Genomic DNA, 25770 nt, shown 5'->3' with positions numbered 1-25770 from the left:
AGTGATCAAACCCCTATCCTCATGGATTCTAGTCAGGTTTGTTACTGCTGAGCCACAGCAGGAGCTCCAATTGAATTTTTTTAACTCCTGGATTTCAACATATTCATATATAGGTATGGAAATAAATATAGATGGTAATGTGTACATGTATACATATATATGTACCTAGGTATATGGGTATATACATGTATTTACATCTATACTTAAATATATGTATTACATGAACATATGTATTTGTATACACACACATACACATATGCACACACATTTACATCTATATTTGTGTATATATGGGTTGTGTGTCCCAGTTCTGTACACTGAGGGTCCTGGAACAGGGAAATCTCAGTCTTAATGAGCGTTTACTAATGCTTAAATCTTGGCTTCTAAAATCCATTGCCCACTCAAAGAAACCCAAGATCCTTGGAGGAACAACTGATTCTAGGACTGAGGCTAGAAAAACCCGAGCTGAGCCTGGAATGTCTATTCTGCCAGCAAGTAAGGAAGTGCTGAAAGAATAAGGAGACATGGTTGAAGGAATGGGGTGCCAGTCTGAATCCCTAGCCAAGGATAGAACAATTTAAGCATCAAAATAAAATAAAAAATATAACAAACACTTGCCTACTGAATAAAATAAGAAACCATACACTTAAAAATTGAAAAATGAATAAATTGAAACTTTGAAGAGGAACAGATGGCTTATAAGATGTCAAAGTACCTCCCCATGAACAATTTTTTATTGCTAAAGTGGAAAAGCATTACAGAAGAGAAGCTTGACAGACAGCACCTTAGTCAGGTAATCAAAATGGATGTTATCAGTAATCCAACTGATAGATTTGAGCCACCTAGTAAGATGCAATTAAAAGAACATAACATCACCTCTGTGTTATCTTTGCTGAAGATCAATAAAATGATTTAATTGTGAAAAAACATTAGACTGACCCAAATCAAGGGATATTCTACAAAATAATTGCTTGTAATCTTCAAAAGAGTCAAGACCATACAAGTCTAGACTGAGGAACTGTCCAGACTGAAGTTCAGAATAGAGATGTGACAACTAAAGGCAAAGGGAGATTCTGGAAGGAATCTTTTGCATAAAAGATATTATAAGGACACTTGGAAACTGCAGCCTGATGATTAGGGGCAGCAGTGTGTCCGTGATAATTTTCTGATGTTGACGATTATATTACGGTTATGGAAGAGAATGTACTTGTTCAAAGGAAATGCATACTATTCAGATATGATAGGGTATTAGGTCAGAAAATTAGAAAAATAAAAGTCCTTTTGCTAGCCTTCCAACTTTTTTGTGTTAGTGATTGTTTCAAATTTTTTTAAATGGAAATGAAAAGAGCAACTGTTCCAAGCAGTGTTAACAGTCTTTAAGAACAAGGTCAAATTTGCAAGTGCTAGGGTGATAATCATTCCCCACCCCCCCAAAGAAAACAGAGATATTTTGGTTGCTGAATAGCAAATATTTATTCTTTAGCTTCTTACCATGGCTAAAATCTATTTTATAATCAACTTTTCTTAAAATCAGTCTTTATTTCATAGAAATTGTATCCTTTAGTAATTCACTCTGAAATGTCCAGTGCTAAGAATAAGGATGCTTCAGGGCACAACTTGGACAACCAGGAGAGGTGGGCCATGTGAGGGCTGTTCTTCCCCACTTGACACCCCATGCAGAAGGCTGCAAACAACCCAGAGAACACCTCTGCAGAGCCAGCCAGTTTGTCCAAGTCAGCTGAAAACAGAACACCGTACTTGATTCAAATTACATATTCAGTACTGTACTGTACACATCCGGTATTACACATGCTTAAAATAATATAAGTATGCATAATGACACATCAGGTCTTATTTTTAAAGTAAACTATAAGCGGACAACTACAAATTTTAAAACTACTACATAATCCCATTTAATCAAACTCGAAAATGTTGTCACATTCACATTGGCTGCTTCCAAAGCCTTGGGCATGCAGAATAGGAAGGGGAGAGAATATTTCAGCTAGGAGTAATTACATGTTACATATACTTAAGAATCTTTCTGACCAAATCAAATTCAAATGAAGACTGTCTTAATGGGCCAGGACCAGTTTCCAGGCTGAGTGGCTTCTAGGAAAGGGAATTATACAGATGTTTTCTGACACATCTGGGCTTTTTCATAGATCCTGGAGGTCCAAACAGCAGGCAGACCCATTCTGGTCCCCAGCAACTTCAGCCTCTGGGTGCGAGAGCACCTGGTTATCTTGGCTTAGCAGAGTCTCCCAACTCTGGGAATTCCATCCAGGACCGGATGGCTGCTCCAGGCTGATGGGGGCCATTTCAACCTGTCAGGCCCAGAGGTAGCATGGCTCTAGTTTGGCAGTGACTTCCAGGAACTGCAGCCTTCAAGCTGAAAGGATCAGGGGCTTTACCCAACCCAGGTCAAGGCTTGACAGGGAAAGATGGACTTCTTTGTTTGTTTGCAATTTGAACATCTACAAAAATAGCCTAACTCGTAATTAATAGCACCATGTAAACATAGATAATGATGGGAAAGTATCATAAAATGAATTCGCTTTTGATTCTGAGCAATGTCTCCTACCACTGATGTCAACGAGTCAGCAAAGAAAACCATTTCGACTGAACTGGGGAAAAATAAGATACCTTTCTGGAGCAAAAATATGCTTGTTCAGGGAGAATAGAGGGAAGTTATAGTCATTAGGCTGCAACTCTACAGATAACTGAGTCACAAAAGGAAAAACAGTAGGCATAGCTCCTAACTCAGGGTGTCTGTCAAGTAGTTATGTGGAAGTATTTTGAAAAAGGAAAATTGAGAGCACGCAAAGGCATCTAAACTCCTGGTGGAGGGGCCAAGTGGACTTCAGAAGTTGGGGAAGAGCGCTGTGCACTAGTGCAATGATACGCTCTGGTTACACAACCACACCTCAGAAATAAACTAACTACAGTTTGGAAGCATCTCCTCCTATCATCTGATTTGAAAAGGAGAGATCATCCCTACGAGAAGGAGAGGTAGTTTGTTATTGAAATGCAGACAGATTCTGGCCCTTGGTGGCCCATTTGCTTTACAGATTCGGTACCCTTGGCATCTTGAAAACATTTTTGTAGACATGTTCATTTTACTGGCTGGTGCATTGCTAGAAGCAGATATGAAGACAGGAATTCCATCCCAGTGAGGTCTGTTTGTTGAGAACACATGAGCTGGGCTTTCTCTAAATCTACTTGCAGGAGGGTATTTGAGAGAATTCAGCAGTACTGAGGCTGACTGTTAAAATCCGTGTTGATGGATAGAGTCACGGGTTGAGACTGAACAAAATGCCAGCAGAAGATGGAGTCAAATCAAGTCCAGGAAATAAGGGAATCTTGCACTTCGAGTTGGAGAGAACTGGCCGACTTGGTTCATGCCCGTGTGCCAGAGCGTACCAAATTGCGGGTCACATCTATAACAAAAACTTAAAAACTTAGAATAAATTCTTTAAAGCTCTCCACATGCCAATCCCCTTCAACAAGGTTTGCCCTTTCCTCTGCCTCTTGTAAACACACACACACACACACACACACACACGAACACACACACACACACACACACACACACACACACACCATCCAAACACTTCCTTATGCAAGACTGAGCACTAATTCCCTATTTTCCATGGACTTACACCCATGGAAATATCACCCAGTCTTAGTAACATTTTCCCTTCCTATAAAATAAAAAACTAAAATGCTAGGCTTTGTGTAAAGAATACTCTTCCCTTCCCAAACCCCAACTTGTTGCTGTACCTGTTGGTCCAGCCTTTTTAGTGGTGTTCACTGCTGCCATGAACATGTATTCACTATTAGGGTCATGCACGCTGGGGCGATATTTCTGCAAGAAAAGTCAGAAACGTGGTTTGGCATCTGTTCTTCCCCATCTCCATTCCTGGGGCAGGGGGTATTTGTTTTTACTGTTTTCTATTTCCTTGTTGAAACAGTATATGACAGTGTTATAAGGTGACTTCAGCTCCTAACTTGAGGCTAAGTAGGAGAACAATGTGAAAAGGGCTTTAAGTTAAAAAAAAAAAAAAAAAAAAAACTTTCTGCTAAATGTCTTTTCTCATTTATGCCTGTACTGTTCCTTCCTCAATAGAGCTGGACTTGGAGAGTATCTTATTCTCCTCCTTCTTTATTCCTCTTTTCAAATTTTCTTCTGGTGTAGATATACACACTGCCTGGCCAATGATCATACTGTGGATATACTAAGGATGGTAATATCTTTGCATAATATGCAGAGCCTTGTAAGTTCTTTGACTGAGAACCCATATTGTAAAAGACTAAAGAGAATATCCCCAGCACAGAGAGATTTTTGTTATGCTGTTGTTTTCTCTTTCTGCATAGCTTTTCATTGGTTTTCTGTAAAAACAAGGAGTCCTAATAACTTACCACAGTTATTGACTACCTGAGGAAAACTTACAATTAATAAGTTGTTTCATCTGAAGTTTCATCTGCCCTGACTCTGGAAAATTAGAATCAAATTTTCAGCCCAACTGTAATAATTTTTATAAGTTGAAAGCACCTATTTTTATGTTTTAACCTTCCTCCTTCCTTTTTGTCTTTCCATGCCACAATTTGCTTATATTTTTTGAATAATAAAGATGACATAACTCTCTGTAAGCCACTGAATTATTTTTGGAATGAAGCATCTATAAAGCAAATAAGACTCTGTTCCAAGTTAGCAGTCTAATTAGTAGGCTTATCTGGAGGAAAATAAATCATCTAGTTGTTTATCAAATTACTCTGGCAATAGTAATAGGTACCTTGATGAGTAACAACTTTCCTCAGTAAAGACAGACAATGCTCACCTTTTTTGTAAGCCAACATGTAAGAACACATCCAATAATGTAGACTACAACAAAGGCTGCACATCCTAGAAGTAACCAGAACTTCAGTTGGCAACAAAGCTGTGATTCTGGGTTGGAAAAAAAGATACAGTAAGCAAAACTGTCAGAATCAAATCTCCTTTTCAGTGCTGAATCACAAGTTCATTCACTAAATTTAAACAAATGAAGTTTGTCTTCATTACAATCATGAAATCTAGTAAGAAATAAATCAATAACATCATCTCAGTATGACAGCAAAGAGCCAAAAACTAAAACCTAAAAGATTCCATGCACATATGTGTTTACAAATGTGATTAGTAGAAAAGACTTTGCTATCTTTGTTTTTGCAAAACAGTAAGTAGGAGAAGTAATAATATAAAACTACAAATCCCAGCATAAAACCAAAACCTTAAACTTTAGGTGAATAGAGGAAATAACTATTAAACCATGGTTTTGGATATTTGTCCTAATTTTTTCCTGATTTTTAATGGCATAGGTGTTTTAAAAAACAACATGACCTATTTCAAATTCAGCAGTCCATATGATTAAATTACCTATTACTAATTCATACTAATTAGGAATAAACATTCTTGCATATTTCATCATAAATTATTGCCAACAATTGCCCTAAAATGAACTCAACATGAAAGATAATTATTTTTTAATTGTTTTCATTAATGAGAAAAACCTGTTAAAATACATATGTACTCCTAGGTCTGGCAGATGAAAACAATGTCTTACCATAAATATTCAAATATTCTTTGCTTAGAATATCTACTTGAAAAGGTGGAGGATCAAAAATTGATAATTCACAGATGTAATAGCTGGCATAAGAACTGTCCAAGTTATACAGAAAAAAAGAGACACTGTTATTGGATAACTGAAACTGGCATAAATTCACGTTGGTAATGGACACCGTGTTTCCACTTCCCTTTGTCTTCGTAAGGTCACAGAGTATATTCTTCCCTTTCAGCAACTGCATCTTAAATTGTCGGACAGTATCAGGATATTTGCATACAATCTGTAGACCTCCATCATGAAACATAAACATCTCAGACTTGGCAGAGTCATTGACTTCTCCTGGATTAAAAAAAAGAAGAAGAAGAAAAGAAAACAAATTAAAAGTGACATTTTATGACTTTGTTGCCCTATATTTGAACACAAAAGTAATATCTTCCCTTCATAAAGTCACTTTTTTTGCACCATAATCAAAGAACTTCACAACCAAAAAACAGAACTTGATGTTAAAACTGAAAAAACAAGAAAAATCCTAGCCAGGAGACTTGTTTGTCATATATTAATATATAATATGCAATATATTAAATACCATATTTACATAGTATGAATCAAACAAATGGTTCCTGCCCTCTGGCAGATTTCATTCTGGAGACAGATTAGATAAACAACTAAATATGTAATGAGGCACATAATTCATGCTGAGAATGGAGTACTATTTAAATAAGAGTTGATAGGTTCTATTTTTTTTTTTTTTTTCTTTTTAGGGCTGTACCTACAGCATATGGAAGTTCCCAGGCCAGTGGTCAAATCAGAGCTGCAGCTGACAGCTTACACCACAGCCACAGCAAGACCAGATCCGAGCCACATCTGCAATCTAGTCATAGCTTGTGGCAACACCGGATTTTTAACCCACTGAGCGAGGCCAGGGATCAAACCCACATCCTCAAAGAGACAACGTTGGGTCTTTAACTGGCTGAGCCACAGCAAGAACCCCTTAGATTGGTTTTAATTTTGATTGGAGAATCAGATAATGCCACTTTGAGAAAGTGACTTTGAAAATTGAAATTGAAGAAGCGTTAGCACTTTCATGCTAATTTAGAGGATAAACCTCTCCAAAACAATAAGGAATTTTGGGAAAGACATAATATAGGGGAGAAAAACTTTTAAAAGCATGAAATAGCTTAAACTAAAAATGAATAATGATATATAAATATACACTGTACCCTCCTGCTAGGGAGTAAAAGAATCATTTCCAAATGATAGAAATGTGTCTTCTCTGAACCTCATCCATTGAAAACTGAATCAAAGTCTGATGATAAAGGTAAAACCCCACATATTTGTTTACTTTTTCATTTTTTAAAAGTGTTAAGCTTATAGGAAGTCAAGGTTATTTTTGTGAGCTATACGGAGAACACAGAAGAAAGAAACCTGACTGGCTTTGGCCTGGTTCCAGATTCTGAGTTATTCAGATCTTAAGTTCAAACTACTCTTTGCCTGCCTTTTTTCTTTTTATTTCTTCTTCTTTTTTTATTATGACAAAGCTTCATGCTGAAATTGTTTAGTAAAAATTATTCGCATTACAGTTTTTAGCTTAAATTTTGAAATCCCAGTTTTTATTCTTCAGAAAACTATGTAACAAATGCAAAGAAATTATTAAGGAAAAAAATTGCCTTGCCCTCCTACTCTAGTGAAATAGAAATACTATTTGTGCACTATTGCTCTTTGTTTTCCAGACATGTACTTATTTTATTTAGCAAACCTATTACTTTGCATTCTTCTATTGTCACTAAATGTTATGCCATAAACATTCCATTTTATATAGTTACCGTAATTATCATTTTTAATGATTATAAAAGGCCATAATATTAATGTATCATAATTTGTTAGAGCATTCCACTAATGATAACTGTTAGGGTTGTTTTCAGCATTTTGACTTTATGTAAATATTTTGACATGTGGTCAAAATGTTTAAATACTGTGATAACACTGTGTATTGTCATGATGCTTTCTGAAAGAAGTGTTCCACTTTATAACAGGGCTAGCATTATGCAGGAAAGTTCACTTGCCACAACTCTGCTTATACCAGGGCATTAATGTTATATAAGATTCACCAGTTACTTATTTTTCTTAATTATTTCTAGACTTTAATTTATATCTCTCATACTACTGAGAAATAGATTTTAAACTTTGGGATTTGATTGTAAAAATACACAAAGTGTTCTAGTTTTCACCTATAGCAATTCAGATTATTCAAACTAATTTCCACCCCAAAACACCCAAAATTATTGAATGAAATGTCTGGAAATATTAATCTAAGAATTTAAGAGCTGGGAAAAAAAAGAAGAAGAAGAAGATAAATTACTAGGTTAAATTTGAAGAGTCAGAATCCAGAGAGATAAGCAGAGCTTAGAAGTTTTTACTCCGAAGGTATGTGCTGTTTTCCCAAATTCAAACTTTTATTTTCACATCTCAACTATCAGAGCCTACAAGTGAGAAATCTGGTAAAAGACACTCACAATAAGTTGAGATCCCAAAGGGTACATCCTTAGAACACAAGTAAACCAGAAGTAAACCAGCCTTCATGCAGATCGTAGCCCACTTTCAAATCACTTTGATGGTCCAGATAATCCCAATACTTGAACTTTGTTTAAGGTGATTTGGGATTATTATTACCCGTAGGTTTTTTAAAGTAAAAATGCAAACTATTCCAGGAAGAAAAGATTTATATCCTAGGCCTCAAATTATCACTCAAATAATATTTAATTACAATGACAAGTACCAGCATAAAAAAATCAGGCACACAAGGAAACAAGACAATAACAGAAACAACAGACTACAAAGACAAATACACGGAGTTCCTATTGTGGCGCAGTGGAAACGAATCTAACTAGGAACATTGAGGTTGCATGTTCCATCCCTGGCCTCCACAGTGGGTTAAGGATCTGGCATGTAGGTTGCAGACGTGGCTCAGATCTGGCATTGCTGTGGCTGTGCCATAGGCCGGCAGCTGTAGCTCTGATTGAACCCCTAGCCTGGGAACCTGCTTGTGATTTCTTGGGATTCTTGAATCTGTGGATTATGACTGCAATCTGAATAATTTTTAACTGAATTTTCCAGTTATCAATTCTCTGTCTAATATTCTCTTAACCTAGCCATTGAGTTTTTAATCTCAGTTAGTATGGTTTTTTTGCCAGTTAGTTCTTTTTCAAATTAATTGATTTTTTTTCCTTAGTTTTCTCTGCTCTACAAATATTATTATAAGTTTGTCTTTTATTTAGTTAAACATAGTAAGCTCAATTGTTTTATTTTGGGGACCTGATAATTCGAACATATAATAGCTTATTTGTTTTTTTGTTTTCTTTCTTAGGGCCGCACCCGTGGCATATGGAAAGTTCCCCCACTTATTTATTAAATTGTACCTTTATATTTGTTCATTTTTCTGAAGAGGTGTTTTGTTTTAGAATGAAATAGTTTTAAATGTATACAGAAGAAAAACAATGCTTGATTTATTTCATTATTATTGTTACTGTTTTTGTTATTACTCTCCTCTTATGACAGTGTCCACAGCATATGGAAGTTCCCAGAATAGGGGTCAAATTGGAGCTACAGTTTCTGGCTTACACCAGAGCCACCAAAACGCAAGATCCGAGCTGCATCTGTAACCTACACCACAGCTCATGGCAATACTTGATCCTTAACCCACTGAGCAAGGCCAGGGATCGAACCTGCGTCCTCAGTTGGAATAGTTGCCACTGAGCCACGATGGGAACTCCCAATGCTTGATTTACTTTAAAAATATAGGGAACACCATAAGCAAAAGGAAGGGGGAAAAACTGATTACACGAGAATAGATGAGATCTTTATAAGATTAAAATGAAAGGTGTTTTGCATAGGACTTATTTGTCTGAGAGTACATTACATTGCATTACTATTGCTTTGATGCTAATGTCTTTATTGTCTGCTGCATAAGATAAAATCAATGGGCTGGTTCACAGTTCCTTTAGAAATGCAGAGAGCAACTTTCCTAAGGACTTTATAATGGCAGCCGATAAACCACAAAGAGATCTTGGAGCAAGGGTGTCTGCGGCCACCTTGTGCACACAAAGATGTAGATGTGTTGTCTTCTATTTCTGAAGATGATTTTGTCAGCAGTTTTTTTCTCCTTTCGTGCCCACACTATGACCTATGACCCAATGCAAGACAAAATAAAATGGTTGGCGGTACAGGGTAATGGAAAGGCAACGCTCAGTTTCCCAAGGAAACCAGAGGAAACCACTGGCTTGGCCATTAGCAAGTCTCTGTGACAAGGGTACCTCTCTAGAGTTTGTCTCTTCACCTGTGAAATAAGGAAGTGAGACCAAGACATCTTAAAATTCTTTCCGACATTCAGTCTCTATGGATTCAGGATGAGAACCTATCCGAATGAGACCAGGAACTACCAAAAGAGCAATTACTTTTCTGTTAGGTTCTTCAGAGGAGAAACCATGTTTCCTTAGTACTCTCTCTGTCTCAGCATCTTACTAGGCTATTCCAGGAAGTCAGGTGAAATGAAGATTGATGAGACTATCTTCCTGTTCATAAAAGCACTTAGGTATAAGTAAAATTACCCAAGTTTTTCTTGATTGACAGTGTCAAGCATGCGTGCCATTGACATCAGAGGGGTAACCAGGGCTTCCAAAGTGTCATTTCTACAAGAACTTCTTAATTATTCATTTTATCATTTTTAATCTAAAAACTACCTTGGTTATTTTTTTTATTATTATTAAATGTGGTTATAGACCCGACTTAAGTTTCCAGATACCCAGTCCTTAAGGTTTTCATCTGGAAAACCATTTGGCAACTCTAAGTCTGCTATTTGAATGTTTTCAACTGGAGGAATCAGTTATGGCATTTCAACAATTGCTTCATAACTACCTTAGAGAACAGATAAGCTCAAATAACTATTGACAAAATTTTCTTAGTCTCTGGTGCTATTTGAAAAATAAATTCAAAAGGAGCTCATCCCTCTAACCATGACTAAAGCATTTAATGGATAGACAGACAATTTAAGGAAATCAGAATATATTAGTTTCTTATAACTGCAGAAGCATCTAGAATCTTTTCTGTACCTTCCCTGGATATTCTTATCTCCAAGTCTAATATTCAACCAGGAATAGTGGTGTGATAGGACCAGTTTTCATAGCCAGTGGCTCTTTTGATGGGATGTCAAATCTGTTTGGTCAGTTCCCCTACCATCACAGAAGTAGTTGAAAACTGTGAGGGTCCCCCCCCCATCCATCTCTTTCTTCTTGCTCTCCTTCCTTTCTATCAAGCTAAAGTTTTCTTTACATACCACATGTTAATGTAAAATCACCCTCCAAAATATTCTCTCTCACACTATCTTGGATTTGTCCCTCATTCTCCCTAATACACCATTTCCATCTCCAATCCCCATAAGTTCTCATATACACTGTCTGTTCATGTTTCAGACATCCTGTAAACACCCCCACCATCACACTCGTGTTTCCTGTAACATGATTCAACCTGTGCCCAGCATCCTACACAGTCAAACCTGGCAAACGTAGAAATCATACCGCAAGTTCCTATTTTCCATGTAAGGAGAACTGATGGCCCCAGACAGTTTAGATTATTTGTCTAAAGTCACACCACTTCTTGGGCATATGAAGGATTTTGAGTCTTTGAAGGACCACTAGCAACAACCCAAAGAAGTATAATGGAAGCAGGCAACCTTGTGTGAAGCTAGAGAGTGGTCCCTACAGATTGAGTCTCACAGGATCACTGTTAAAAATTTGTCTGCATGAAGAAGGTCTAATTTCCTGAACCTGTATGCCCTTTAGAATCTAACCATTTCTCCATCTAAACTGCAATTGGTCCAAACCAGCATGATCTCGCTCTGGGTTGACAAGAACTTCCTAACTTTCTGCTCTCATTCATGGCCATTCACCACTCACTCTCCTCAAAGAAGCCATATACATCTTAGATACATAATCAGACAGTGTTATTGCCCAGCTTATAAAATATTTGTGGCTTTCCCAACTCAGAAGAAATTATAGCTCCTTATTCCATGACCTACTCTACCTTGCTAACACTGTTTTATAGAAGTCACTCACTACACTGCAGTCATACTGCTTTTCTTTCTATTTCTCAAAGCAAGAATCTGGTCCCCAAGGCTTTATATTTGTTGTTTCTTTGCCTGGGATGTTATCTCTGATTTTCATATGGTTGCTTCTTACTTGCCCAGCAACCACAGACCACTCAATTCAAAGTGCACCCTAAGTACCTCTCTGTCATATTACTTGAGATAAAGTATCATTGTCTGATTTGTTTGTTTATTTGCTTATTGTCTGGGTATCCCACTACAATATAAGCTTTAAAATCAGGAACCGCTTTGATTTTATTTACTGATCCATTACAAGTATATACAATAGCACCTGGTATGTAGCAAGTCACAATAAATATTTATTGGATGGATGGATGGATGGATGAATGTAGCTCTCAGTGATGTTATAAATCTGGAGACATAAAGCATAGAATATATTATATAAGAATCAGAAAGTGTTTAAGAAATAATCCAGTTAAGCCTTTCATTTTGAATTTTACATTTAAATTTACCAAGTTAACCTGACGCCAGAAAAATGAATATCTTGCCCAGGATTACATAGCCCATAACTGGGACATAATCCCAGGGTTAGCAATGACATGTTGCCTTTCTTCTGCAAATAAGTACATGCAAATATACAATCAAACACATATGACACCTCCTCAACAAGGATGTCAGATTCTAATGAATATTAATCCATCTGAGCTTTAAAGAAGCAGGTTGTTTAACTATTATAAATATCTACCAGGTTCGTAAAGACGTGTTTAGATGATTGACTCTTCTCTTGGCTCTTTGGTATCTACAGAGGGGAAGACAGGTTTAAAGCTGGTTATTATCTGTATCCTTCATAGTAAAGAATTATTAAATTTGCCCAATATATGTCAGGACTGGTGCACCTGGACCAAGGATTGTTCTAATACATCCAAAACTTTCATAACCAGAGCATGTTAATGATTTGTAACAGAAACACCATGCTATAACACTGAGCATTTAAAGCATTGTTAAAAACACAAATAGAAATATGTTCTCTGGAATCTTGGTGATGGGTCTTAAAATCTGAATAGTAAGACTTACTTTTGGGGAGTTCCTTTTGTGGCTCAGCAGGTTAAGAACCCAACTAGTATCCATGAGGATGTGGGTTCAAACCCTGGCCTCGCTCAGTGGAATTAAGGATCTGGCATTGCCACAAGATGCGGTATAGGTTGGGGATGCAGCTCAGATCCCAAGTTGCTGTGGCTATGGCTGTGGCATAGCCTGGCAGCTACAGCTCCAATTCAACCCTTAGCCTGGGAACTTCCATATGCCTTAAAAAAATTTTTTTTAACTTTTAATAAGACTTACTTTTGGTTTTGCTACCATATATTTTTACTTCTTGTTGGTAGTCCTAGACTATAAAGACTCTAAAGAACAGGTACTGTATCTAAATCACACTAACTACCAGGTCTAAAGGGTGCAATCCTTCCAAAAGAAGTTCAAAACTATTAACAACTGCTAGCTATGGTTTTTATAACATTACTGTTGATATCAATAGACTAATATTTCAAGAATGAAATCAAAATCTTTATATTAGATGATTTATTTAGATCTTCAAAAAAATTTAAAGATAAAAACATTTGCGTCTTCTTTTGGGGGATCTGTTAGGAAAAATCTCTAAAGAAAAGGGTCATTCACCTGAGAATTGCACTATGGTTCAGAAGTTTATTTGCCTATTGATTTTCTTAATACCTAAACTATTTCATTTGTTCAGTGTAAGATTGTCTTGCTAACATCCATCCTGCCAGGACTCTTTATAAGCAGTTGCATTAGGCCTGGTTGAAAATCTTTTGGCAAAAACACTTAGAGAACCCACACAGTGCAGGGGGTGCGAGACAATTCAGCAATTTGACTTTATTCTCCTTAACTCAGACTTTAACCACAAACCTCCACAAAGGTCTCAGAGCAATAGAAAGATAAGCGCTCCTGAGTTTGCAATTATTAATAATGCTTATTAAAAATATTTTCTGTAATCCAACAATGATAAGCTTTAGCTTAACATAGCACATAAATAACAGGCAAAGTTGTAAATATTGAAATGTGTATATTAGGGTTTTGTTTACTTAAAAATGTTGGCATTTAAAAAAATATGCTCTCTACTACTTTTTTCACCTTTCATAAAAGCACTGTCATTTCTTATGCATCTACCAGCTACAACTTTTAGAATCCCAATTAGAAGATTTTTATATAAGCATCATTTCTATATTTACATTATTATTCAGAGGCATTCATAGTCTAAAGCAGTGATTGAAATCAGTAGCAAAGGGAGGCAAAATAACCCAATCCAAAGTTTTAACACTTGTGGAAAAGAAAGCCAAAAAAATGTGAAGAAGAAACATAAGCATAAAGTCAAAAAGCCAAAAGATTATACACACATACACACACATGTGTGAATTGTTTTTATTCCCTGAGGAATTCTGTAGAGAGAGTAAAACAAGCTTTGGTGCTCTAAAATGTATAATTTTTTTTGTAAATGAAAGATTGATTTTCTTCTCATAAAAACCAACTTGCTTTGTGAAAATGGAAAAATCCAGAGGTGTTGTAAGACTCTCTAGCAATATTTACAAAATAATTAAAATAAACTCTACTCCAGTAACCCCCACTTTTTTCTCCAGCCCTTCCCTTGACTTCAGTCAGTCCCTTATTTCCAGTTTCCTTTTAACACCTCTATCTGGACACCTCCGGCACATCAAGAGTAACATTCCCCAACTGAACTTAGTATTCACTCACCAAACCCAAGTCCTGTCCTTTAAGTCAGGAGACACCTCAGAACCCCAGAGTCTTCCTCATTTTTCCTTTTCTGACTGTCCTGATAGAATTGATCACCAAGTCCAGTTGACTCTAAGTCTTGAATTCAATTGATTTTCTCCATTCCCATTGCCAATCCAGGACCTTTCACACTTTCCCTCATCTGTGGAGGCATCTTCTTGACTGGCCTGCTCAATAGTAGTCTCTCCCTCTGAATCCATCCTCCATGCTGTTTCCAAAATTGTGTTTCTAAAAAGCATTTCACTCTCCAGCATACAAGCTTCTATTACATTTTTGCATATGAGGTTAAAAAAAAATCAGTTTTCTTAGCATGACACAAAACCCTTTCACAATCTCAGGGGCTATAAACCTTCAAGCTACACTGAAGTTTTTGGTCATTCTTTTCAGAGTGTTACTTCTGTTCCCATAGACCAGAATATCCTACTACTCCTTTATCTGCTTGGAAATCCTCACTCTTTCTTTAGGAACTATTTTAATTGTTCCCTGAGACCCCTATCTCTATGTTCTCAATAAAGCTTTATTTACGCCAATATATTTATAATGTCTAAGCTTAGACCATAATCATTTTTCTATCATTTAATCACAAGCTTCTGAAGGATAAAGATTGTATCTTGGTCACTTAACTAGTCCCAGGACTTGCAATATAGTAGACACTCAATAATAATAAATGAAAGAATGAGTAGAAGAATACGGAAGCTGGTAACCAGCATTTACCAGCTATGGCTGGTAAATGTTCTGGAATGGGGTGATGGGATGAGCAAGAAAAACAGAGCAAGAGATCCTATTTACTGGATAATGGAGATTAATTATTTCTAGGTCTAAAGGCAAAGACTCAAACTGAATGTGATACCCCCAATGGTTCTCTGAAGCCTAATAAGTCTGGAGTTATATAAACATCTAAGCTTTCAAAAGCTTCCAAATAATAATTGCAACTTATAAACATTGTGTGCTTCCCATATATTAAGGGTTTTAAATGCATTGCATACAATATATCATTTGATGTTCACAGCAGCTTTTTACATCATACTTTCTATTTTTAATCCTTATTTTACAGATGAGGAAACTGAGGCTTGACTAACTAGCCCAAGGTTATAGAGGTAAAATGTAGCAGAGCCATAATTTGAACCTAGACAATTTGAGACCAGAGTCCACATACATAAGGAGCCCCTTAGTCCAATAATCTAGTCCAATCTCCTAGTTTTACAGACACTGAATCACAGAAGCTAAAGAGACTTGCTGAGAAAAAAAAAAAAAAAAAGTCAGAATGAAAGGAAGAAAGGACTTTTCACATTAAGCTAGATTTGGAAGTTTGTTTCAATTTCTTTTCCTTTGAGATATATTGAGTATGAAATTGTCCCAAATATTTAAAGTAATATTCACATTGGAGACACCTATGTATTCTATGATTTAAGAGGTCATCATATACCATATAATTAAATAAGTGCCAACAGGGACTACTTGGAAAGTTTGCTTCAGTTCCAGATAGTACAAAATAAACAGAACTTGAACTGTGAGTGCAGTAGAGGTTTTGTTTGCTTGTTGTTGTTGTTTTTCATGAATGGATTTGGGGGGGACTGAACCATAGGAGAATATAAATGTTGGCTATAAAAAGTCTGATTTCTCACATTCAAAAAAGTTCCATTTAAAGGATACTTCATTGCTTGTCTAAAGTGCCATATCTATGGCATCATAGCTCAGACAAACAAAAGTCTGAACAGAAGTTCAGACTCTATCAGAACCAGTAGTTGACTAGTCAAATGCTTGAATCCATAATCTTCCTTGCTGACAACCTGTTTTTTCTTAGCTTTCCCTCAAGCAAAGCAGATCCAGGCATCAATATGTTATGCATGAGCCAGAAGAGGTTCATATTCTAATTTCTGACTATCTCTTTAAACTCAGTCTCAATCTGTTTCAATCAATCATGCAAGCCAAACTAATGAAAAAAAAATTACACTTTGACTAACAGCTTTCATTTGTGTTACATATTTTCTCCATACTTAAGTTCTACTTTCCAAAACATAATTCTGAATTTTCCTAAGAGGGTATTGAATGTCACATTCTTACTTTACTTGGAATGACCAAAACGTGACATTTGATAGACTCAATTCATTAGACTAGCAGTAGCACAGAGATGCCATTTATGGAGTTAAAGTGGCCTTTTCTTTGGATATTGAAGGCTGCAAATGATACACGTTTGTGTTTGCAAATCTTAGTAAGTCTTTTTACATAAAATTCATTCTTAAGGTTAGGGAAACAGCATAAACTGTGGCTTTTGGTCAGTTTACAACTGCAGATACTGAGGCCAATTTTTTTAAGTCAAAGAAATCTATGGATATTACAGTGAGGAAAACTTTGATGAGAATTTATGTCCACTCTACACACCCATAGTTTGTTTCTACCAAGAAATGGGAATATGCCACTAGTAATTTAAGAACTATAACATTCCATTTCATCTGAGGGAGTTGTAAACAGCGATGGAAAGTTATTAAAGCCATTTTGTTCACTAATGATGAAAAAACAAGGGTCTCGAGATCTTATATGAGAATAATACGCATTTCTAAAAAGAAGGAAAAAAGACAAAGATAGGACTAAACAACTACTAGGAGGGAAATATCCCTGAAATTAAATTTAAAAAAGAAAAACTGAAGTCTGCAGGTTGAAAAGGTTCACCCAGTCCAAAGCAATGTTAATGAAAATACACAGAACTTGGCATATCCTAATGGAATTTCTGAATTCCAATATCCAACAGAATAGCCTACAAGATTCTAGAGAATTTTTCAAGTTCTTTGCAAAGGAATGAGAGTTGGACTAGCATGGAACTATTCACCCGCAACCCTAAAAGCCAGTAGGCATGGATGAATATCCAAAGACTATTAAGAGAAAAGGCTGCAGTCCAGGAATCTCATTCCTGGAAAAGATATTAGTCATCCATCAGAGTAAAAGGAAGACATCTTTATATATGCTGGACTTCGGAGAGTTCAAGGGATCCGAAGAAAATAATGGAAGTCTTCTGATCACTGAGTCAGAACAGGAAAGACAAGACAGGAACAGATGATAAGAATGATGCTGCCCCTGAAAAGAAGGGAAGTGAGTGTAAAGAAAGAACTCTTGAACTAGAAGAGAAATACTGTCTGAGGAAATTTAGCAATGATCTGCAACTACAAGTTTTTCATTTTTTCAACAAAACCCACGTATGTGGCAGGGGTATACTAACAGGAAAGCCTGAGAGTGGGACAAAAACACTCCAAAGTTCTTGACATGTTGAAGGAGGGGGAGATAAACACACCAAGCAAGGCCATTGTCATTATCTCCTTTACTGCAATAATAAACAAACAGACATTCAAGTAAGATGCTCTGAACATGATAAAGACTTGGCCAACCAAGAAATGTAGTCGCCCTCCCAAATTACAGAGGAAAGAGGGGAGTTAAAAGAAACCTCCTCATACCAACAAAAATAAAAGAGACTATGACAACAGAGGAAAATAAATAGAAATGAAACATAATATTGAAGGAATAAAATCAATATGGTGTTACTGTGCTGAAGGAATATGGCCTAAATTAATCTATTGAAAGCAAAGACAGGCAATTTGGATTTTTTTAATTCAACATGTGCCCTGGAAGGACATGCTGTGAGGGGCTCAAAGGTCAGCTTATATCCACAGATCTCTGTGCTCTGGGAGGAGGAGAAGGGAGATGCCAAAGGGCTGTTTTCTTGAGGTGACAGAATTCAGGAATCACTGCTTTGATGCCTAGGTGACAAGAGCAAGGTTCAAAATAAGCCTGTTACCCTCCTAGCTTCTGTCCTGAATACAGCATGCGACATGCATTATTAAGCACCATCTGACATTGGTCATTCCCTCTCCACTGCTTTCAAAGTAGTCTTTCCAAAACCAGAATTCATCAGGTCATCCAGATGGTCCCCATTGCCCAGAAGATCCAGAAGCTGCTACTGAGAACCACCAAGCTTTCTGACCTCTTAACTCACCAATCAAATAACAAAACTAGTGAGGATGTATCCGTTTTGAGATTTATGGTCTATTTCATTTCCTCAATTTGATGCGAAAAGAATGTGAATCTTGGCGTCAGACATCTGACTTCTAATCTTGGTTCTGCCACGAATCACTAGGTAACCAATCACTTAGCCTTTCCTGATCTGAGATTCTCCAAACATAAACTGAAAATAAGAACGCCTTCTACCTCTCTATGGGATGAAAAGGCTGACATAATGAGGAAATTAAAAATATGCCAAAGGAAAGGACCTGCAAGAGCTTCATTTATTTTAGTTTGACTCTTTGCTTTGCATTGAAAGCCTTTAAAATGGCAGTTGCTGAATAAATGCATTGTGATGATATTTTAAACGTAAAGGTTGCTAGCAATGTCCTCTCTCTGTCTAGCCATTCATGCCCCAATTTTGCCTCATGTCACACAGGAAAACAGCTTGTCACATGGCATGGTTTTCTGTGTGATAAAGGAGAACAACAGTTTTATTCCATCAGAATCCAAGATAAATATCATTCCAGAAGTACAATTTATTCATCTTAGTCTGGCAACTAAAAACAATTTCTAGTTATTAGGCCAGATCCACTCTTTCACAGCAGAAACACCACATTGCACATTGGAATGCTTTTTAGCAGCACAAACGAACACTTCAATGACTTGAACCGGTGTTCTTGGAAGATAATCTGAAATCCTTCACATGGCACATAGAGTCTAACCTTTTCTTTCCTTTCCAGCCTCATCTAGCACCGTCCCCAGCCTCTGCTCTTTCTGTACTCAGGCACATCCACCTTCTTCCAGCCTCCAGACTGACTTCCTTTCTTTCTACCACAGGTCCTTTGCACTTACTCTTCTCATGATATGGAATATTCTTGCCTACCTTCCAATCACTCTCCCATTTACTCCCATTTGTCCTTCAATTTCTTTTATTTCTTCTTTTTATGGCCTCACCTACAGCATATGGAAGCTCTCAGGCTAGGCGTCAAATCAGAGCTGCAGCTGCCAGCCTACACCTACACCACAGCCACAGCAACACCAGATCCAAGCCACATCTGTGACCTATACCACAGCTCATGGCAATGCCAGATCCTTAACTCAGTGAAAAAGGCCAGGGATCTAACCCACATGCTCATGGATACTAGCCGGGTTCTTTACTGCTGAGCCACAATGAGAACTCCTGTCCTTCAAATTTCAACTGAAGTGTCACATTCAGAGGAAAGACTTGGATGAAACACAGCCCCAACCGCACCTCCATACCCACCCACGCTACTCAGGACTTTTCCTGACATCCTCTAATAGAACTGCCTATAAATGTCATGCACTCATGGGATTATGATAATCTATTTTTTATAATGATTTTTATTTTTTCATTTTACCTGATTTACAGTGTTCTGTCAATTTTTCTGCTGCACAGTCACACATACATATATACATTCTTTCTTCTCCATTATCATGTCCCATCCATTCATGGGATTATGATTCATGTCTCTCTCCCAACCACTCAAGTAGCTTCCTGGGGGTAAGGACTGACCTGGTTTTTCTCATCATTGTACACACAGTGGCCAGCACAGAACCTCCTGCATGGCAGGTGTTTGGTGCTGAAGTAATGAATTAGTGTATGAGTGAATGAATTAATATCAATTCCAAAGCGATTCCTCTGTTACTCATGCTGCTGGAGGATTTCATTGGGTTGTAGAAAAGGCACAGTTTAATAAACAAGCAGCCCCAACCTGCCCTTGGGACTTACAAGTAGACTCTAGTTCCTCATTCCTCTTTCCTCTTTATTTATGCACATTGAAGCCACCTTGAGCCACCACAAGATTGAATATTTGACCATTACATTTTTTTTAATTATTTGGAGAGAAAAATAAAGTCTATCTTTTTGTGCCATTGCAAAAATTCTTTCTAAATAAGATGATACCTACTAAAAGTTTTGCTTTCGCTTCTAGTGTTAATAGAACTTCACGATTTAATATAATTTCACTTGCTTTTTCCCAGCCTTAAGAACATGGCTCCAAGTTAAAGATAAAACAAAAATAATAGGAAATGTACCAAGTAAGAAACAGCAGCAACACATGTATTAATTTCATCATAGGTATCATTATTTATATTGCTCAAATAGATTCTGATATATACCACCTAAGAGAAAGGATCGAGGACTTCAGAGTAATTTTTCTGATGTCTACAGAGGCTAGGGAGTGGTTTAACATTGGTCCACTACTTCTTGACCTTTAAGAAGGACACATTAATGTCAAAAAAAAGAAAAAGAAAAAGAAAAAGAAAAAAAAAAAAACAGCAGCAGCCTGGGCATTTCAGACAAAAGACCGTCCAGATAAGATTAAAATCAAAATCCTTCTTTTCAAAGCCTTTCCATTTTATTTTCTCCTTCAGAAAGAATTCCCAGTTCAAATGCCAGGACTACTTAATTTTCATTCTGTTGACACAAGTCATTTTGCCTTTCATCTTTCTCTGAGAATAGTAAGCCACTCTTCTACTTTAACCGCTAAAAGGTAACTTCAAGTAGGTAATTTAAAATTTTAATGATCTGATGAGACATTTTTCTTCATCTTAAAACAATGACATAAACTCCCTTCACTGTGGGCTTGGGCTCTTCTATAATCGTTCTTACTTTCTTAAAAAAAATTCTATTTGAGGCTTCAGTTTTCTACCTTTGATTTTTCTTAATGTTCACTTGAATTATAACTTAATAATAAATATTCAATAGGCCACTTACCCATTAGAACTTCAACTTGGAAGCAGAAGAGAAAGAAATACCAGAGATCTGACTTCATGTTTGCCAGAAACAAATTCGATTCTCTCCTTCAGTGTTCAAAGCTGACAAAGAATTCATATTCTCAGCTGTTTTCTATTTTCTGGAAAGGAAGTGGGTTTTGTGGCGGTTGATGTAGTGTCACACTTACCATCAAGGCAAGGAGGTGGCTCTTAATTGATGTCAGTGGCTATATGGCATTATTACTCATGGGCATTAAGCTTAATCCATGGATTATTGATGATTTTGAAGACAGAGGATAACTTTACCCTCATTCTAGTTCCAATAAACAAATGAAAGAGATAATCCCTATACTTTATAGAACCATTCTATTCCTCTGAATCAATAGTTATTGGGGAATAATATGATCTAAAATTAACCACATGATAAATAACATATATTTTGACACATTTCTGTCTTATGGTATTTGCCCCACAGATAGAAAGCCTTTGAAAGAGGACAAGAAATAAATGCAAGTATTACGGAACTTGAAATGAAGAGATCTGAGAGAGGAGCAACATAGGTATCTGAGAAAGAATATTTACAAAGTATTCATTGAGGATTGTAATTTTCCAAAGGATGGAGTCAGTTTTAATTTAACTTAAACCCTGCTTTGCATAGTAGAGCAAAGTCTGTCAAAACCAAGGATTCTGCCCCTATAGCCTCAGATGAAAGTAAGAAAGTTGAAGAGCCTACCCATGGTCTCTCTGTCCTTGCAGAGAGAGTAGGCAAACACAACAGTAATAATAATATAAATAATTACATTTATATATAATTATGTATATAATGCTTCACGTGAAATAATACATGTTAATGCAAAGCATATATAAAATTAAATGTAAAATAACATATCTATTGCATATAAGATATGGATATAGAAGTTCCCACTGTGGTGCAGGGGAAATGAATCCAACTAGTATCCATGAGGATTCAGGTTCAATCCCTGGCATCACTCAGTGGGTTAAGGATCAGCATTGCAATGAGCTGTGGCGTAGGTTGAAGACACGGCTCAGATCCTGCATTGCTGTGGCTGTAGTGCAGGACAGCAGCTGTCGCTCCAATTCAACCCCTAGCCCTGGAATCTCCATATGCCATGAGTGTGGCCCTAAAAAGCAAAAAAAAAAAAGATGAATACAGCTAATATTATATTTATATTATTTCACATTATTTTGATAGATTATTTATATATTTATATAATGTTTTATATATATGTATTAATTCATTTAGGTTTAAAAAAAATTGTCTTTTTATGGCTGCATCCTTGGCATATGGAATTTCCTAGGCTAGGGGTCCAATCAGAGCTATAGCCACCGGCCTACACTGTAGCCTCAGCAACACCAGATCTGAGCCATAGTTCATGGCAATGCTAGATCTTTAGCCCACTGAGCAAGGCCAGGGATGGAAACTGCATCCTCATGGATGCTAGTTGGATTCTTAACCCACTGAGCCACAGGGGAACTCCTGTATTAATTCATTGAATCCTCTTAAGCATCCTATGATGGGACTACTAGTATCTCCATTGTACAGATGAGGAAAACTGAGGCACAGAGAGGTAAAGTGCCTGACCCAAGCCACTTAGTAAGTAGCAGTGCTAGGATTTGGAGAGTGGGGCTCCAGAATCCTTACTCTGAACCAAGCAGGCAGAACAATTCATGCCAAGGCCTGCGGAGCCTACTAACCAGAGGTCAGAACCAGCTTCTAGGATGATGGACCTAGGCTGGTTTCTGGGACATAACAGGGCAAGGTCAACTCTCAGCTTGCAGTACTTATATTCAGGTGAGAAGCTGAAATCAGCAGGGCAGGGCAACCAAGGGTTCAGCCTAAAATGTCCAGTCTCCAAAGCAGAATTCAGGGTTGGGGCTATAAGGGAGCAATTAAAGATTCTGGACCAGAGCCAAAAGGTTCCAAAGGTAGGAGTCTGATCCTGCAGTAATTTCTAAAATGCTGAGGCTTCCTAGGTACTTTTTTAGGGTTCCTGGGCCTCTAAAGTGGGTATAAAATAAGGTATTTGAAGTTTGGAACCTGAGCAATATAGACCTGCTACCCCTACTTCCTTCCTTTCCTTCCTCTGTGCTCCCTGACCCCCAGCATCAAGAAGAAATGCTTCCAGACCCACTGTCACTGGACTGAAGTCCTTTCTCAGAAGAGACAGGAAGGAGAGAATAACTGAATTTTTCTAACCCAGTTGTGGCCTCACTCTGGAACTAAGTGTGGTGAGATTTTACTTTGTTTGATAGAAGCGGCTACAAATTCTAGAGCCCAGGTGCAGTTATGCTGAGGAAAACTGGGAGGAGTCTAACAGCGACTGTTTTTCGAGTATATACTGTGTGCCAGACACCGTGCCTCACAAGCATCATCTCATCCAGTTCTCACAACTGCTCTATGAGGTAAATCTTATCATCATCCCCATTTCCCAGATGAGGAAACTGAGATTTAGAGAGATGAAGTACTTAGCCCAGGATGGCATGGCCGACGAGTGATGGAGCCAGGTCCAACACAGGCAATGAAGCTCTGAGTTCCATACTCTTAGTCACCACAATATACTCACACGATAGTCTTCAATGATCTAGCCAGAAATTACTGGTAATATATGGGGGAGTTTGCCTCAGATTTTGGTGGGAGACACTTAGGTCCTAGATGAAGCTCCAAAGGATTTGAATGCAAAAGAGACTTCCTAAGAAAATGTAGGTGCAAGGTTTCTATCCCAAGAGGAGAAAAGTTACACAAATAATGGCAGGGTTTCACTTTAGTTCTATTGGCAATGCATGTTTCTATTTGATTGGAATCTGTTTACTTTTCCCAACCGACTTCTCTGTGTAAGACACTTGGTAGAAACGGATCTAAAAGCGGAGCAGGCCCTGCCTCTCTGGAGATGGAGCCTTATGTCAAAGACCCTTCTAAGGGATTCTTCCTGTGCCTCCTCTTCTCAAAAATCTTACTTCAGAATACAATTACTGTGGTTTTCATTATTCAGAACTACTTTTCATGTGCCTGGAACTGGGCAGAAATTTCCATTCACCCCACAGGAAGCACTTTTTGTTTGCTTTAATTTTTTTTCAATTTTTCATTCCATGACTTAAGAGAGTTTTGATTTGTATGTGCAGATGCCTGGGGTGAGGGTGGAAATGGAAAGTCTGTTACATTAAAGGTGCTGTGTTTATTATTACTTGCCTTGTGGGGAGGCTGGGGAGAGGGTGTGCTTGCTTTTCTGAAGTTCCACAGGTGAGTATCTTTCTTTTGCTTTGCTTGAAACTTATTAAAAGCAACAGTTACATGTGTGGGGAAGACCACACACCATGGCCACCTTTGAGTACAAACAAAAAGGCCAAAAGGGACCCCAGGGCATCTCTGTTTCGCCTGAACTTGGCTTGCCCATCTGAAATAGAAAAGCATTGGAAGAGAAGCGTTCTTCCTAATCAAAATTTTTCTCTTCCTCTGTCCCCTGTTGTTCAGTGATAGATACCATTGCCCAGCCAGCCAGTAACCTGCACATCAGCCCTCTCTGCTTTCGACTACTTCACCAATAAGCCCTAGTATTCTTCCTAGCTGACTGCCAGGTCATTTTTCTTTCTCTCTTGCCTCCAGCATCTCTCTCCTGATCTTTCTGTCCTCACTCTTGCCTGCTTTCCATCTGGCTCCACACTACAACCAGGTAAATCATCTTTGTAAAATGTAAATCTGATATATCTGCTCCCCTGCTTAGCACCCTCCCCTAGCTTCCCACTAGCCTTGGATAAGGCCCAAACTTCTTACAAGACCCTCTACAACAGCTTTCCAGTGCAATCCCATCTCTAACCCCACCTGTTCTTTCTTATTCCTGCACCCAGTGCTTCAGCCACATCGTATAACATATCATTCTCCAAAGACCCAGAGCCAACTCTTCCTCTAACCACCAGGAGCCCCCTTGTCCCCTGCTGCCTTCCCCACCACCTCAGCCTCCCTTCCTCTGCAGAAATCCTACCATTCTTTACAGCTTTGCTTACACACCCATCAAATCATCAAAGAAAACTTTCCTGATCCATTTACCCCAGAGCCAGAGTCCATTAAGTGGTTTTTCTTCATCTTTCTAAAGTCACTCTGTATCCTTCATCCTAAAACTCATCACACTATTGCAATGCCTATTTGGTTTCCCTAGTGGATTGTGAGCAGAGTCAGGACAAGAATGAAGATGGCTTCTCTGCAGCCATGTCTTCCATACCCCACACAGAGCCTTGGGCATAGTAGAGTCTTCCATAACTATTTCTTGAATGAATGAGAGTGTGAAGAATCTTTGACTTTTGAAAGAACCACATTACCTCAGGAACACTCACCAATTAACACCTTGCTCTTTGAATGATAATCTGAGAGCAGAAAATTATCAAAATGTATTTTTTGTGAGCCACATTTGAATGGATAAGCAATGAGATCCTGCTGTATAGCACTGGGAACTATATCTAGTCACTTATGGTGGAGCATGATGGAGGATAATGTGAAAAAAAGAAAGGATATATGTATGTGTGACTGGACCT

General features: G+C 37.6%; 1 protein-coding gene across 1 annotated transcript; it reads right to left on the bottom strand.

Moving 5' to 3' along the window:
* Window positions 1–1448: 1448 nt before the first annotated feature.
* Window positions 1449–21319, bottom strand: ICOS (inducible T cell costimulator). Its single transcript, NM_001044546.3, has 5 exons — window positions 21227–21319; window positions 5598–5936; window positions 4839–4945; window positions 3781–3865; window positions 1449–3437 (listed from the first exon to the last, which is right to left on the bottom strand). The coding sequence occupies exons 1-5, from the start codon at window positions 21282–21284 to the stop codon at window positions 3397–3399; spliced, it is 630 nt and encodes a 209-aa protein (NP_001038011.2). The 5' UTR covers window positions 21285–21319; the 3' UTR covers window positions 1449–3396.
* Window positions 21320–25770: the final 4451 nt, after the last annotated feature.

Source organism: Sus scrofa, chromosome 15, assembly GCF_054392235.1.
Source record: "Sus scrofa isolate SSC_HxYL_T2T_F1_AM1 chromosome 15, Sscrofa_HxYL_maternal_Yorkshire_Landrace_v2.0, whole genome shotgun sequence".
Taxonomy (NCBI): Eukaryota; Metazoa; Chordata; class Mammalia; order Artiodactyla; family Suidae; genus Sus; species Sus scrofa.
This window is presented reverse-complemented; position numbering and strand designations above follow the sequence as displayed.